Raw genomic sequence first — 15,842 nt, forward strand, 5'->3', positions numbered from 1 at the left:
TTGGACATGATTCTGATAAAAAAAATTCTAAACGATTTTGTATATTTATAAAAAGAAATATAATATGTATAAAAACAGATTATGTAGGGTTAGAAAATCATGAGTTTTTAAGTCATTTATATTAATCTTTGATATATAGTTTTGTATTAGATTTTAGCTAACAGATTTTTAAAGTGAATTATTTATATATTTTTGTATTGTAGAGTATTCCTGTCTTTTTTTTGTAGCAAATATATGCCTACTGTATATAGTATTTTAAGGAAATAAATAACTTAATGACTATGTATATACATATATATACGGATCTCGACTACATCTTTATGTAATGTAATGGTCAAAACTGACTTGAGCATATTTCTAGTAATTTCAGTGTATGCTGAACACCTAATGGCAATATGTAAGAGTATAAGCAGCATATCCACCTCCAGCATCCTTACAACATTGTTGCTGCCAAGATCAATGTAACACCAACAGAATTTATTATATTATTCAAGATATAAGAGAAATGGCTGTAGTTCCTTCACTGGATCGTGAGTTGTTTAGTGTAATTTTACCATAACATTTTTTACTGCTTTACTTTATGGTGAGAAGCTCTTGATCCAAGGACCAGAAGCTGTCTTTCCCTTGGATCAAACCTGGTTACCTATACCACAGGCGCTGTAAGACCCCTAAGGGTTTAAAGCTTCCTTCCCCCCTCCCAAATTTTATAATAATGGGTAATTATATACATTTTCCCGGAGCAGAAATCGATTAACATTTAATATCTTTAATATTACACAAAAAATAATGATTGTGGAAATAAGTCACTTTTGACTTTTTTTTTTTTTGCATTATCCTACGTAATTTACTCATGCTAGTAGGTATAATTGTTTTATGTGTATTTATACCTAAATAAACTTACTGCAGTGACTGTTTTAACAGTTGATTCAGGTACAACTCTTACAACATTAATAATCTTTATTTCTACAACTACATGATACAAGGTATACAGACCACAGCTGACATCAGTGACATACTATATACAAACTATATACAAAGTTCCTGGTTATGCAGAGCATTTTCAGCAACTTATGTTAATTTTGTCCCCAGGATGCAACCCACAACAGTCGACTAACATCCAGGTACCTATTTACTGCTAGGTGAACAGGGACATGCCCAAATGTTTCCACCCATACCGGGGATTGAACCCCGGACCTCCGTGTGAGCTGAGTGTGCTACCGACTGAGCTACAAGGACCCCAGTGGAAATAAGTCACTTTGACTTTTATGGGTTATCCTAGGTAATTTACACAATGTATGATAATTGTACTTATGTGTACCTGTGCCTAAATAAACTTACTTATAAACAAACGGGAAAGAATTTACTGTGATATTGGTAAGTTCGTTAGACTGCAGTCTAACCTAACCTAACCATTCCTAACCTGACCTATCCTAACCTAACCTATCCTAACCTAACCTATCCTAACCTAACCTATCCTATCATAACCTATTCTAACCTAACCTTATCTAACCTATCCTAGCCTAACCTAACCTATATGAGAATGTCAGTTAGGATTGGTAACATTAGGTTTGGTTAAATTAAAAAAAAAAAAGGGTCTCTTCCAAAAAACACTAAATATATAGTACAGCCTCTCCTTACTTAGCGATGTACTCGTTTACCGATGACTCGGACTTACAATGGGTTCTCTGACCAGTATGCATACCAAAATATTGTATATTAGAGCTGATTTCCTCTATTCTGTTTATTACACTATACAGTACACTACTGTATACAGTGGACCCCCGGCATACGATATTAATCCGTTCCTGAGAGCTCAATGTATGGCGAAATTATCGTAAGGCGAATTAATTTTCCCCATAAGAAATAATGGAAATCAAATTAATCCGTGCAAGACACCCAAAAGTATGAAAAAAAAAATGTTTTACTACATGAAATATTAAGTTTAATGCACGCAAACTGAAGAAGACATGCACAGTTAGTAGTACTCAACTAATAATAGAATACATGATACTTACCTTTAATGAAGATCTGGTGATGATTGATGGGATGGGAGGAGGGGAAAGTGTCAAACTTATTGTTTAGAAGGGGAATCCCCTTCCATTAGGACTTGAGGTATCAAGTCCTTTTCCCGGGTTACATCCCTTCTTCTTTTAATGCCACTAGGACCAGCTTGAGAGTCACTGGACCTCTGTTGCACAACAAATCTGTCCATAGAGCTCTGTACCTCTCGTTCCTTTATGATTTGTCTAATGTGGTTCAAAACATTGTCATTGCAATAGTCACCAGCATGGCTTGCAATAGCTGTGTGAGGGTGATTTTCATCCATAAAGGTTTGCAGTTCAACCCATTTTGCACACATTTCCTTAATCTTTTTTTTCAATTCCATACTAATTCTCACCCTTTTTACCACAGGGATGGCACTAGAAGCTTTCTTGGGATCTGTGATGACTTATTTTGCAGTTATAAACACTAAAACACTGGGATAATGTGAAATGTACCAAATGTATGCGTAGATGCGACTGCACTGGCTGGCTTTTAAACACTGGCGCTGAGGCCACACGTGGGATGCATCCTGGACGAATCACGTAAGACGAGATTTTTAGTGTAAGGCGAGGCAAAATTTTTGCGTTAAAATGTATCGTATGCCGGATTTAACATAACGCGATCCCATCGTATGCTGGGGTCCACTGTATTTAAAAATATACCAAAAATGTCATAAATGGTGCAAAGCTGACATTAAAACAATATAAAAAATGGTTGGTACAAACCCACTACCATTACAGTATGCTCCTCACTTAACCCTTAAATGGTCCAAACGTATATATACGTTTTTTCAACATCTGAAAGTATGTAAAAAATTGTAGATCTTCTTTTTTGTTTTACACTTGAAAACGTGTAAAAAAAACTTTTATCTACATTGTTTTTTTTTGTTACATTTGAAAATATGTTAAAAAAAGTAGATCTACTTTTGTAGCACTACGAATTTGAACGTCGATTTGTTTGGACCGTTTAACGGTTAATGACGCATTTGTTTACCGATGTGATCTTAGGAACGGAACTCTGTCGTTAAGTGAGGAGAGGCTGTATACTGTATTTCCATTGCATAGTGCACTTAATACCAGAGATATTACATAAAAAACACCATAAATTACATATTATAAAATGAAATAAAAAAGGTATATGCTTTTATCGATCATACATATAATTTACAGCAGTTAGATTTACAAATCATTTTTGTTTCAGTTTTGAAACATTTATAATATGTACAGATAAAATTTCTTAAAACTGCATGTCTGTATCATGTACTTGTAGAAATGAAGATTATTACTATTATTATTATTTTTTTTTTATTAGCACACTGGCTGATTCCCACCAAGGCAGGGTGGCCCGAAAAAGAAAAACTTTCACAATCGTTCACTCCTTCACTGTCTTGCCAGAAGGGTACTTTACACTACAGTTTTTAAACTGCAACATTAACACCCCTCCTTCAGAGTGCAGGCACTGTACTTCCCATCTCCAGGACTCAAGCCCGGCCTGCCGGTTTCCCTGAATCCCTTCATAAATGTTACTTTACTCACACTCCAACAGCACGTCAAGTATTAAAAACCATTTGTCTCCATTCACTCCTCATGGAACTCCGTGTTCATCAAGAACTGCAAGAAGCCCCTATCACGAGCTTTTACCATCCTATGGAGAGGGAGCATGGACACGGGGGTCGTCCCACAGTTACTAAACACAACAGACATAGCCCCACTCCACAAAGGGGGCAGTAAAGCAATAGCAAAGGACTGCAGACCAATAGCACTAACATCCCATATCATAAAAATCTTTGAAAGGGTCCTAAGAAGCAAGATTGCCACCCATCTAGAAACCCATCAATTACACAACCCAGGGCAACATGGGTTTAGAACAGGTCGCTCCTGTCTGTCTCAACTATTGGATCACTACGACAAGGTCCTAGATGCACTAGAAGACAAAAAGAATACAGATGTAATACATGTATATACAGACTTTGCAAAAGCCTTCGGCAAGTGTGACCATGGCGTAATAGCGCACAAAATATGTGCTAAAGGAATAACAGGAAAAGTTGGTAGATGGATCTATAATTTCCTCACAAACAGAACACAAAGAGTAGTAGTCAACAGAGTAAAGTCCGAGGCAGCTACGGTGAAAAGCTCTGTTCCACAAGGCACAGTACTCGCTCCCATCTTGTTCCTCATCCTCATATCTGACATAGACAAGGATGTCAGCCACAGCACCGTGTCTTCCTTTGCAGATGACACCCGAATCTGCATGTCAGTGTCTTCCATTGCAGACACTGCAAGGCTTCAGGCGGACATCAACCAAATCTTTCAGTGGGCTGCAGAAAACAATATGAAGTTCAACGATGAGAAATTTCAATTACTCAGATATGGTAAACATGAGGAAATTAAATCTTCATCAGAGTACAAAACAAATTCTGGCCACAAAATAGAGCGAAACACCAATGTCAAAGACCTGGGAGTGATCATGTCGGAGGATCTCACCTTCAAGGACCATAACATTGTATCAATCGCAGCTGCTAGAAAAATGACAGGACGGATAATGAGAACCTTCAAAACTAGGGAGGCCAAGCCCATGATGACACTCTTCAGGTCACTTGTTCTATCTAGGCTGGAATATTACTGCACATGAACAGCACCTTTCAAGGCAGGTGAAATTGCTGACCTAGAAAATGTACAGAGAACCTTCATGGCGTGCATAACGGAGATAAACCACCTCAATTATTGGGAGCGCTTGAGGTTCCTGAACCTGTATTCCCTGGAACGCAGGCGGGAGAGATACATGATTATATACACCTGGAAAATCCTAGAGGGACTAGTACCGAACTTGCACACAAAAATCACTCACTACGAAAGCAAAAGACTTGGCAGACGATGCAACATCCCCCCAATGAAAAGCAGGGGTGTCACTAGCACGTTAAGAGACCATACAGTAAGTGTCAGGGGCCCGAGACTGTTCAACTGCCTCCCAGCATACATAAGGGGGATTATCAATAGACCCTTGGCAGTCTTCAAGCTGGCACTGGACAAGCACCTAAAGTCGGTACCTGACCAGCCAGGCTGTAGCTCGTAGGTTGGTTTGCGTGCAGCCATCAGCAACAGCCTGGTTGATCAGGCTCTGATCCACCAGGAGGCCTGGTCACAGACCGGGCCTCGGGGGCGTTGAACCCCGGAACTCTCTCCAGGTAAACTCCTATCAAACACGTTCACGCATGCCCGCTGGAAGTCCAAGCCCCTCGCACACAAAACCTCCTTTACCCCCCCCCTCCAACCTTTCCTAGGCCGACCCCTACCCCACCTTCCTTCCACTACAGACTGATACACTCTTGAAGTTATTCTGTTTCGCTCCATTCTCTCTACATGTCCGAACCACTTCAACAACCCTTCCTCAGCCCTCTGGATAATAGTTTTGGCAATCCCGCACCAATTCCTAACTTCCAAACTACAATTTCTCTGCATTATATTCACACTACACATTGCCCTCAGACATGACATCTCCACTGCCTCCAGCCTTCTCCTCGCTGCAACATTCATCACCCATGCTTCACACCCATATAAGAGCGTTGGTAAAACTATACTCTCATACATTGCCCTCTTTGCCTCCAAGGACAAAGTTCTTTGTCTCCACAGACTCTTAAGTGCACCGCTCACCCTTTTCCCCTCATCAGTTCTATGATTCACCTCATCTTTCATAGACCCATCCACTGACACATCCACTCCCAAATATCTGAATACATTCACTTCTTCCATACTCTCTCCCTCCAATCTGATATCCAATCTTTCATCACCTAATCTTTTTGTTATCCTCATAACCTTACTTTTTCCTGTATTCACTTTTAATTTTGTTCTTTTACATACCCTACCAAATTCATCCGCCAACCTCTGCAATTTCTCTTCAGAATCTCCCAAGAGCACAGTGTCATCAGCAAAGAGCAACTGTGACAACTCCCACTTTATGTGTGATTCTTTATCTTTTAACTCCATGCCTCTTGCCAAGACCCTCGCATTTACTTCTCTTACAACCCCATCTATAAATGTATTAAACAACCACGGTGACATCACACATCCTTGTCTAAGGCCTACTTTTGCTGGGAAGTAATTTCCCTCTTTCCTACATACTCTAACTTGAGCCTCACTATCCTCGTAAAAACTCTTCACTGCTTTCAGTAACCTACCTCCTACACCATACACCTGCAACATCTGCCACATTGCCCCCCTATCCACCCTGTCATATGACTTTTCCAAATCCATAAATGCCACAAAAACCTCTTTAGCCTTATCTAAATACTGTTCACTTATATGTTTCACTGTAAACACCTGGTCCACACACCCCCCTACCTTTCCTAAAGCCTCCTTGTTCATCTGCTATCCTATTCTCCGTCTTACGCTTAATTCTTTCAATAATATTATGATTATTATTATTATTATTATTATTATTATTACAGAAAGTCACTTATTATGCAAAGCATTTCAGCCAAATTATTCCTAAAACTTATAATCTGGTTAATTTTACTCCTAGCATATAATAATTATGAATACATATGTTGGAATTACAGTGGAACCTCAGTTTTCGTGATTAATTTATTATAAAAAGTCTGACGAAAACTGAATCGTACAGAAACTGAATATTTCTCATAAGAAATAATGTCAATCCAATTAATCCATTCCAGACACCCAAAAATATTAACAAAAAATACATTTTATAGAGAATAACTATAGTTTTACATACAGAAAATAATGAGAAATAAAAATAAATGACTGAATAAACATTTAACATCACTTTTACCTTTACTGAAGACTCTTGTTGGCGTATGGAAGACGGCAAGGAGGGGAGAGGGAGGAGAGGTTGTTGTTTGGAAGGGAAATCCCCTTCCATAAGGGCTTCAGGTATCAAGGCCCTGTCCAGGGTTACTTCCCTTCTTTGTCTTTTACTGGCACTAGGACCAGCTTGAGAGTCACTGTACCCCTGTCACTCAAAAAAACCTGTCCAGAGAGGTTTGTTTCTGGCATCTCTTTAAGATTTGCCTAAAATGGGACAAGGCATTGTCACTGAACATGTTGCAGACATGGCTTGCAACAGCTTTGTTAAGGTGATATTTCTCCACAAAACTTTGCAACTCACTTTTGCACACGTCTTTAATCACTGAAGAAGGCACATTCTCCCCTCTCTCTTCCTCCCCCTCTGAAGCAATTTTCTCAGCTGCAGTCTGTTGCTGTTCCAGTTGAAGGTCTTACAGCTCTTCAGTGGTTAGCTCTTCCCTGTGGTTGTCCACCAACTCTTCCACATCCTGGCCACTCACATCCAACACCATGGACTTCCCCAAAGACACAATAGATTCCACAATAGGCATAGGGTCATCAGGGTCAGCCTCAAACCCTTCAAAATCCTTCTTGAAGATACATTCTGGCCACAATTTTCTCCAAGAAGAGTTCATCGTCCTGGAAGTCACTCCCTGCCAAGCCTTATCTATAAGGCTTATGCAGTTGATGATACTGAAGTGATTCCTCCAGAACTTTCTTAGGGTCAGTTCAATGTCCAAGGTCACTTCAAAGCACCTTTGAAACAGTGCTTTGGTGTAGTTTTTTGAAGTTTTAAATGACCTGCTGGTCCATGGGCTGGATGAGAGGAGTGATATTAGGAGGCAAGAACTTCACTGTGATGAAACTAAACCCCTCCAACAATTGGTCTTCCAAGTCTGGAGGATGAGCAGGAGCATTGTCCATCACCAGGAGGCACTTGAGTGGCAATTGATTTTCCAGGAGGTATTTCTTCACACTCAGGCCAAGCACTTCATTGACCCACTCAATGAAAATGTGCCTGTGACCCATGCCTTATTGTTAGCGTTCCACATCACACATAATTTACTCTTGATGACATTGTTTTTCTTGAACAGTCAGGGATTTTCAGAGTGATACACCAGTAAAGGCTTCACTTTGAAATTCCCACTAGCATTACCACAGAACAAAAGAGTTAGCCTATCCTTCATAGGCTTGTGTCCTGGCAGTGCCTTTTCCTCATGCACAATGTAGGCCCTCTTTGGCATTTTCTTCCAAAAGAGGCCTGTTTCGTTACAAATGAAGACTTGTTGGGGAGAAATCCTTCAGCCTCTACGTACTCCTTGCATTCATCAACGAATTCTTCAGCCCCATGTTTGTCCGAACTTGCAGCCTCGCCATGCCTTACCACACTATGTATGCCAGTTTGCTTCTTGAATTTGTCAAGCCAGCCTCTGCTGGCCTTAAATTCACTAACAGCAGCACTTGTTCCAGGCATTTTCTTTATGAGATCTGCATTCAAATTATCACCTCCAAAACACTATCTCCCACTAACTGTTTTTCGTTGATCCACGCCAACAACAACTTCTCAACATCTTCGATTGTTTGCGATCTCTGTTTTGTTAGCATATTTACCCCTTTTGCAACATCAGCTTCCTTGATTTCTTTTTTCTTCGCCAAGATGGTACTGATCATTGATGCAGACTTCCCATACATCCTGGTGAGATCGGTCACGTATACGCCACTATCGTACTTTGCTAGGAGTTCTTTCTCGAATTCTATCATGTTTCTCGCCTTCTTTATCAAAGGGCTGGAACTTTCTCTGGCCCCATGGTGGCTTATTTAGCAGTTGCACTCAAAAAAGGACAAAAAACAATGGATTATTATGAAATGTTTCAGATGAATGTGTGGGGTGATGCTCACTCAACGAGAAACAAAGGCAGACTGAGTCACAAATGCAAGGGATGCTTTGTGTGGGCGCTTGAGTGGCTGAGTCACGCCGACGCGTTTGGTATGGACCATTTTCAACTTTACGAAAACAGAGTGGATGTACAAAAACTGGGACAAAATTTTGATGAAAAAAGTTGTCAAAAACCAAATCCTACAAAAACTGGGGCATACAAAAACCAAGGTTTCACTGTATTCATAATACAGTGAACACTTATTAACAGACTTATCAGTTATGAAATGAATTTTTCATGATAGTTTGTCTTCTGAACTAGCAGACTTGATCTGATACTGCAGAGGATAAGCTGATACTAAGAATATGGGTATTGTAACCAACAGTTTGAGTGGTCAGGCCAGCAACCAGGAGGCCTGGTCTGGGACCAGGCCATAGGGACAGTGACCTCCATAAGCAACTCCAGGTGTAGTACTACTATTACTGTATACTACTGTATATAGTAATTTTAAATACTGTACATAATTTACAGTAATTTTACTTACATATGTGTGGTGGAGAGATGAGGGGTAAACTGCTGTGATTGACAGTGGTGACTCAGAATAACTTTTATTCTGGGTCAGAGCTGTCAAGCTCTACTAGTGAAAATAATGTAAATGGCTGAGCATCCCTTCATAAATGTTACCTTGCCCACACTCCAGCAGCTTGTCAAATCATGAAAACCACTTGCTTCCACCAACCCATATCTAACACTCACAGAAGCCTGTTGGATGTCCAAGCCTAAATCACTCAAAACCTTTACTACCTCTCCAAGGACAATCCTTGCATATGTATATCTAATTGCATTCTATAATAATTGACAATGAAGTTCAAATTATTATATGTCTTGCCCATCTCTGTGCCCTGGTCACTATACTCTCCAGTCTCATATGAGAGTTTATAGGATGAAGTACCTTGTGGAGATTCAGATCCTCCACTGCTTCACACATTAAAAAATTTCATACATCACTTATGAATATAAACTTTAGTATTTCTTATAGTAGTCATTGCAAAGCCCAGCAACTTCAGCCATCCAACTCAGCCCAACAACCACACCCATCCACCTCAGCCCAACAACCACAACCATCCACCTCAGCCCAACAACCACAACCATTTTCATTACCTCACTCTCCCCTTGAGTTTTGAATACAACAGTACTGTTGTACTACAGGTTACAGCACCCATATTCTTAATATCCACTTGTCTTCTGCATTAGCGGATCAAGTCCACTGAAGACAACTGTATGATCATGAAATATTTATTTTATAATTTGGAAGTTGCAGACTATCAGCATTATCATACACCCCCTCCCTCCAGTATTAGTCCATTAATGAATGGTTTTACGATACAGTGGAACCTCGACTTACGAGTGCCCCAACATATGAGTTTTTTGAGATACGAGCCATTGCTCGGTCGATATTTTGCTCTGAGTTATGAGCCAAAATCCGAGTTACAAGCGAGCTTCCCCCTCAGCCGACAATCTGCGCACCTCCTGAGAAAGTAAGTGCAAAGGACAGTGCTGAGAAGAACAAGAGGATGATGTCCATTGAATTAAAGCATGAAATCATAGATAAACACGAGCGAGGTGTGCAGGTTGTGTTGTGGAGTTTGCGAGGCAGTATGAGCGTAGTACGTCTACTACTCTGGTACTGCCTCGCATTAAGTATGTACAGGTACCATCCGACTTACGACCGAGTTCGGTTCCAACCAACCGGTCGTAAGTCGAAATGGACGTAAGTCGAACCTTACTACTGAATATCAACATCACACTTTTGTTTAGGATAAACACTGTGTACAACACAAACACTTGTTTATTTCCCAGAAATTTGGCATACAAAACATGGTCGTAAGTCGAATGGTCGTATGTCGAGCAGGTCATAAGTCGGATGGTTTCAGTGTTTTCCTTATGAAACTAGTGATCTAGTGCAGTTAGCCTCACAAACACTGTTTTCAGAAGGGGAAGAACAGGAAGATATGGTCAGTATGGGAGTGGGAGGCGCCACCACCACTCGCCATATTATGGCCTATTTTATTCATTCTAGAGTATATATCATGTTTCTATGTTATTTATATTGTTTATTATGTCATATTAAGTCAATTGTGATAGATAAATAAGCCCTAGAGTTGATATTAGTGTTTTATTGAAGTATTTTGTCCTACCTCTCAAGAGCAGGAAATCCGCTGGAATGGATTAATGTCATTTCAATTAATTTTAAATTAGGAAAATTGATTTGATGTACGTACAAGCATATTGAGTTATGAGCTAGGTCATTGAATGGGTTAAACTCCTAAGTCGAGGTTCCACTGTATATCAATGCACAGTTCTTTTCATTGCATGTGAGTGCTAATGGTTATGTTTGAGAGTGGAATATTTTTTGATATTTAGTGTTTGACATACTGGACATGACTTTTATCCATATACAGTAGTACATTGCAGAATTGTCATACAGTATTATATTCTGGTGAAAATTCCATTAGTAAACATAGAATACAGTAGTATATGTAATGGATAATGCACATATAGCCTGCACATAGGAGAGAGAAGCTTACGATGATGTTTCGGTCCGACTTGGACCATTCACAAAGTTACATTAACACAAAAGAGTGAGAGAGTATACATAGGCGAGAGGGACAGGGATGGGACCAAGGGAGGAAGAAAAAGTAGTAGTGGTTGTGGTAGTGGTAGTAGAGAGCAGTGAGAGTAGTTTTAGTGGTACAAGAGATAGAAAGGGGAGTGAAGGGTGAAGGGAGGCAATAGTAATGGTAGAAGCAATGGAGTGATAGTCGTAGTAGTAGAAATGGAGGTCAGTGTAAAGACAAGAAAAATGAGCACTGCAGGAGAGCTAAGGGTCCACAAAGGGTAGGACCAAAAACACAGGAAAATATAAAACAGGGGCAGAACACAGGCAGAAGAAAGAAAAACAAAGAAAAAAGGAAAAAAAATAGGAAAGGAGAAGAGGTAGGGAGACAAAAAGAATGGATCAGGTCAAGTCACAAGTATTCTAAGTTTAGAGTATTTGACAACGTAATGAGAAAGAATGCATTTACAGAGATAAAGCCAGGACTAAGATTCATACAAGGAAACTTGTGTATAAGGGATTCTTCAGCAAGATGGCGACTGTGAAGGCTAAAATTGTCTACCCTACTTCTAGCCTTCACAGTTACTGTCTTGTCAAAGCAAGCATCCCTTATACATAAGTTTCCTTGTATGCATCTTAATCCAGGCTTTGTCTCTGTAGATGCCTTCCTTTCTCATTACATTGCCTCCCTTCACCCTTCACTCCCCTTCCTATCTCTTGTACCACTGAAACTACTCTCCCTATTTTCTTCTTCTTCTTCTTCTTCTTCTTCTTCTTCTTCTTCTTCTTCTTCTTCTTCTGCTGCTGCTGCTGCTGCTGCTGCTGCTGCTGCTGCTGCTGCTGCTGCTGCTGCTGCTGCTGCTGCTGCTGCTGCTGCTGCTGCTGCTGCTGCTGCTGCTGCTGCTGCTGCTGCTGCTGCTGCTACTGCTGCTGCTGCTGCTGCTGCTGCTGCTGCTGCTGCTGCTGCTGCTGCTGCTGCTGCTGCTGCTGCTGCTGCTGCTGCTGCTGCTGCTGCTGCTGCTGCTGCTGCTGCTGCTGCTGCTGCTGCTGCTGCTGCTGCTGCTGCTGCTGCTGCTGCTGCTGCTGCTGCTGCTGCTGCTGCTGCTGCTGCTGCTGCTGCTGCTGCTGCTGCTGCTGCTGCTGCTGCTGCTGCTGCTGCTGCTGCTGCTGCTGCTGCTGCTGCTGCTGCTGCTGCTGCTGCTGCTGCTGCTGCTGCTGCTGCTGCTGCTGCTGCTGCTGCTGCTGCTGCTGCTGCTGCTGCTGCTGCTGCTGCTGCTGCTGCTGCTGCTGCTGCTGCTGCTGCTGCTGCTGCTGCTGCTGCTGCTGCTGCTGCTGCTGCTGCTGCTGCTGCTGCTGCTGCTGCTGCTGCTGCTGCTGCTGCTGCTGCTGCTGCTGCTGCTGCTGCTGCTGCTGCTGCTGCTGCTGCTGCTGCTGCTGCTGCTGCTGCTGCTGCTGCTGCTGCTGCTTCTTCTTCTTCTTCTTCTTCTTCTTCTTCTGCTTCTTCTTCTTCTGCTTCTTCTTCTTCTTCTGCTTCTTCTTCTTCTTCTGCTTCTTCTTCTTCTTCTGCTTCTTCTTCTTCTTCTGCTTCTTCTTCTGCTTCTTCTTCTGCTTCTTCTTCTGCTTCTTCTTCTTCTTCTGCTTCTTCTTCTTCTGCTTCTTCTTCTGCTTCTTCTTCTTCTTCTGCTTCTTCTTCTTCTTCTTCTGCTTCTTCTTCTTCTGCTTCTTCTTCTTCTGCTTCTTCTTCTTCTGCTTCTTCTTCTTCTGCTTCTTCTTCTTCTGCTTCTTCTTCTTCTGCTTCTTCTTCTTCTGCTTCTTCTTCTTCTTCTGCTTCTTCTTCTTCTGCTTCTTCTTCTGCTTCTTCTTCTTCTTCTGCTTCTTCTTCTTCTTCTGCTTCTTCTTCTTCTGCTTCTTCTTCTTCTGCTTCTTCTTCTTCTGCTTCTTCTTCTTCTGCTTCTTCTTCTTCTGCTTCTTCTTCTTCTGCTTCTTCTTCTGCTTCTTCTTCTTCTGCTTCTTCTTCTTCTGCTTCTTCTTCTTCTGCTTCTTCTTCTTCTGCTTCTTCTTCTTCTTCTTCTTCTTCTTCTGCTTCTGCTTCTTCTTCTTGGTCCTGCCCTGTCCCTCCCTTCACTCTTTTGTGTTAGTGTGATTTTGTAAGTGGTCCAAGATGAACTAAAACATCATCGTAAGCATCTTTGTTTTATGTGCGAGTTATTTGTGTATTGTTCCAGTCATGGTATTGTGCCTTTTTGTTCATATATTTTTGTTTTTGTTTTTGTAACTGTCGTTTAATTTGTACAATATATGTTCTGGAGAAGAATGTTACATATAATACCATGTGTGCTTATGTTTTTCTTATTTTTTCAGGTTGTCATGGCTTACATTCTCAGAAAAATACTTCACAGAAGACTTCTTGAAATATCATTTCCAAGAACATTCCAGATTACTTTGTCAAAAATGGCAAAAAGCAAATTTGAGTATGTCAGGTCCTTTGAAACTGAGGATAAACTTGATCCCAGACATTGGATTGTTGTTGCTCTACAGTGTCGTAACTATGATAGATTTTCTGAAGGACAAAATCTCAAACGCCCCAATGACCTTCGCTTTATTCAACTTGTGGAAGCTTCCATTAAAGCAGTGATGGAGGACTTCAAGGAACTGGTGTTGGGATATGGATTTGCTGGAGAGTTTAACTTCGTATTTCCCAAGAGTACAACATTGTATAAGAGAAGAGGCCCAAAACTGCTAACCAATTTGTGTAGTTTAATGGCATCATCTCTAGTACACAAATGGCCAAATTATTTTGGATCTGAGCCACTATGTTTTCCTCCAGTGATTGAGGGAACAGTTCACTTATTTCCAGATGATCAGGCATTACGAGATTACATGACACAGCGTCAGCTTGCATGCCATTACTGTAATCTGTATAATACTGTATTTTGGGCATTGGTTTTACAAGGACACACACTTGAAGATGCAGCTGATGTACTGAAAGGGACACGAGAAAGTGAGCAAAATGAAATTCTTTTTTCCAAATGCAATATGAATTACAACAAAGAAGATGATGTGTTTAAAAAAGGATCTATTGCCATGCGTACCTGGAAACAAGCAACAGTCTCTGGTCCAGATGGCTTGACAACTCACCGAAACCACAGTTGTATCATTAATATGTACAAAGATTTCAGTAAGGATCACTTTTGGAAGGAAGAATTCCTTCTTGAGCAGCCTACAAAGGCAAATGCAAAAACAAGTTACTTGAAAGCTTTTGAAAAGAAAATAGCCCTGCTGCCACACACTTGGATTGTTGTGCGAATTGATGGAAAAGGTTTCCATAAATTTTCTGAAAGGCACAAATTTGCAAAACCTAATGATGATAGATCAATAGAGTTAATGAACAAAGCAGCATTAAAAGTTATGCAGCATTTCCCCGATGTTGTCTTGTCATACGGCCAGAGTGATGAATATTCTTTTGTCATTAATAGATATTCTAAGATGGAGCGTCATGGTAACAAAATAATGTCTAGCATTGTTAGTTTGTTTGCGGCTATGTATGTATACAATTGGAATAATGTTTTTGAAAATGTTACTTTAGAATACAGCCCAGCATTTGATGCCCGTGTGGTGCTATATCCAAATAACTCATGTTTGCGGGATTACCTGAGTTGGCGGCAGGCAGACTGTCATATTAATAACATGTACAACACATGTTTCTGGATGTTAGTGCAGAGTGGAAATTATTCTCGCAGGGAAGCAGAGGAAAAGCTACGAGGTACTGTCTCTAAAGATAAGAGAGCCATTCTTTTGAATGAATTTAAGCGAGACTATGATGCAGAGGATGCACTTTACCGAAAAGGAACCATTTTGTTTAGGCATGATTGTGCAAGTAGTACTACATCTTTGAAGACCACGTTCAACTTGAGTTATGCTTGTGATGAATTAAAGAAAGGAAATTCTAGTAATGAAGCTTATTCTGTTGTTAAGGAACACACAGATATCATTGGGGATCAGTTTTGGACAGAAAGGCCTTGGCTCCTAGGTACAGAGCAATGTGCTAAAACTGTAGATGATCTTGATAACTTTTCACAATAAATTAATTTAAATGTAACGCTGTAGTGATAATTGTTCCCACCAGATAATACAGTACATAAATATTTTATTCAATGTATTCTTGTACAATTAATTTTTTTTTTTTTTTTTTTTTTTTTAGCTTTTGAATGTTAGGTGCTGTATGACCCCCTTTGGGTTTAGCATTCCCATGAGTATTATAACAATAATAATAATCAGTTTGCCAGACTTGAGTCCTAGAGATGGAAAGGGTGGGCATGTACTCTGAAGGGAAGGGTGGGGATGTTGCAGAGGGTAATCTGACTGTAGTGTCAGCACACGTCTGGAAAGACAGCGAGTAAATGAATGATGGTGAATGTGTTATCTTTTGTTGGTCACCAAGCCTTCATGGGAGACAGCCGATGAGACAAAAACTGCTGTCTTCGCTGGGTGTTTAGTCTCCATTTG

General features: G+C 40.6%; 1 protein-coding gene across 2 annotated transcripts; it reads left to right on the forward strand.

The window, feature by feature from the left end:
- Positions 1-289: 289 nt before the first annotated feature.
- THG (tRNA-histidine guanylyltransferase) lies at positions 290-15,435 on the forward strand. 2 transcript variants are annotated; one of them, XM_053776220.2, is made up of 2 exons: positions 290-530; positions 13,698-15,435. In XM_053776220.2, exon 2 carries the CDS (start codon positions 13,704-13,706, stop codon positions 15,417-15,419), a length of 1,716 nt encoding a protein of 571 aa, XP_053632195.2. In that variant the 5' UTR covers positions 290-530; positions 13,698-13,703; the 3' UTR covers positions 15,420-15,435. The 2 variants fall into 2 exon arrangements, with proteins under 2 accessions (XP_053632195.2, XP_069942875.1); XM_070086774.1 differs by lacking the exon at positions 290-530 and adding an exon at positions 2,398-2,585.
- Positions 15,436-15,842: the final 407 nt, after the last annotated feature.

The sequence above is a fragment of the Cherax quadricarinatus genome, chromosome 19 (genome assembly GCF_038502225.1).
Source record: "Cherax quadricarinatus isolate ZL_2023a chromosome 19, ASM3850222v1, whole genome shotgun sequence".
NCBI classification, from domain to species: Eukaryota; Metazoa; Arthropoda; class Malacostraca; order Decapoda; family Parastacidae; genus Cherax; species Cherax quadricarinatus.

Bases quoted from the DNA above. Each gene is read 5' to 3' on its own strand.
- THG (XM_053776220.2), top strand. From the start codon at position 13,704: ATGGCTTACATTCTCAGAAAAATACTTCACAGAAGACTTCTTGAAATA.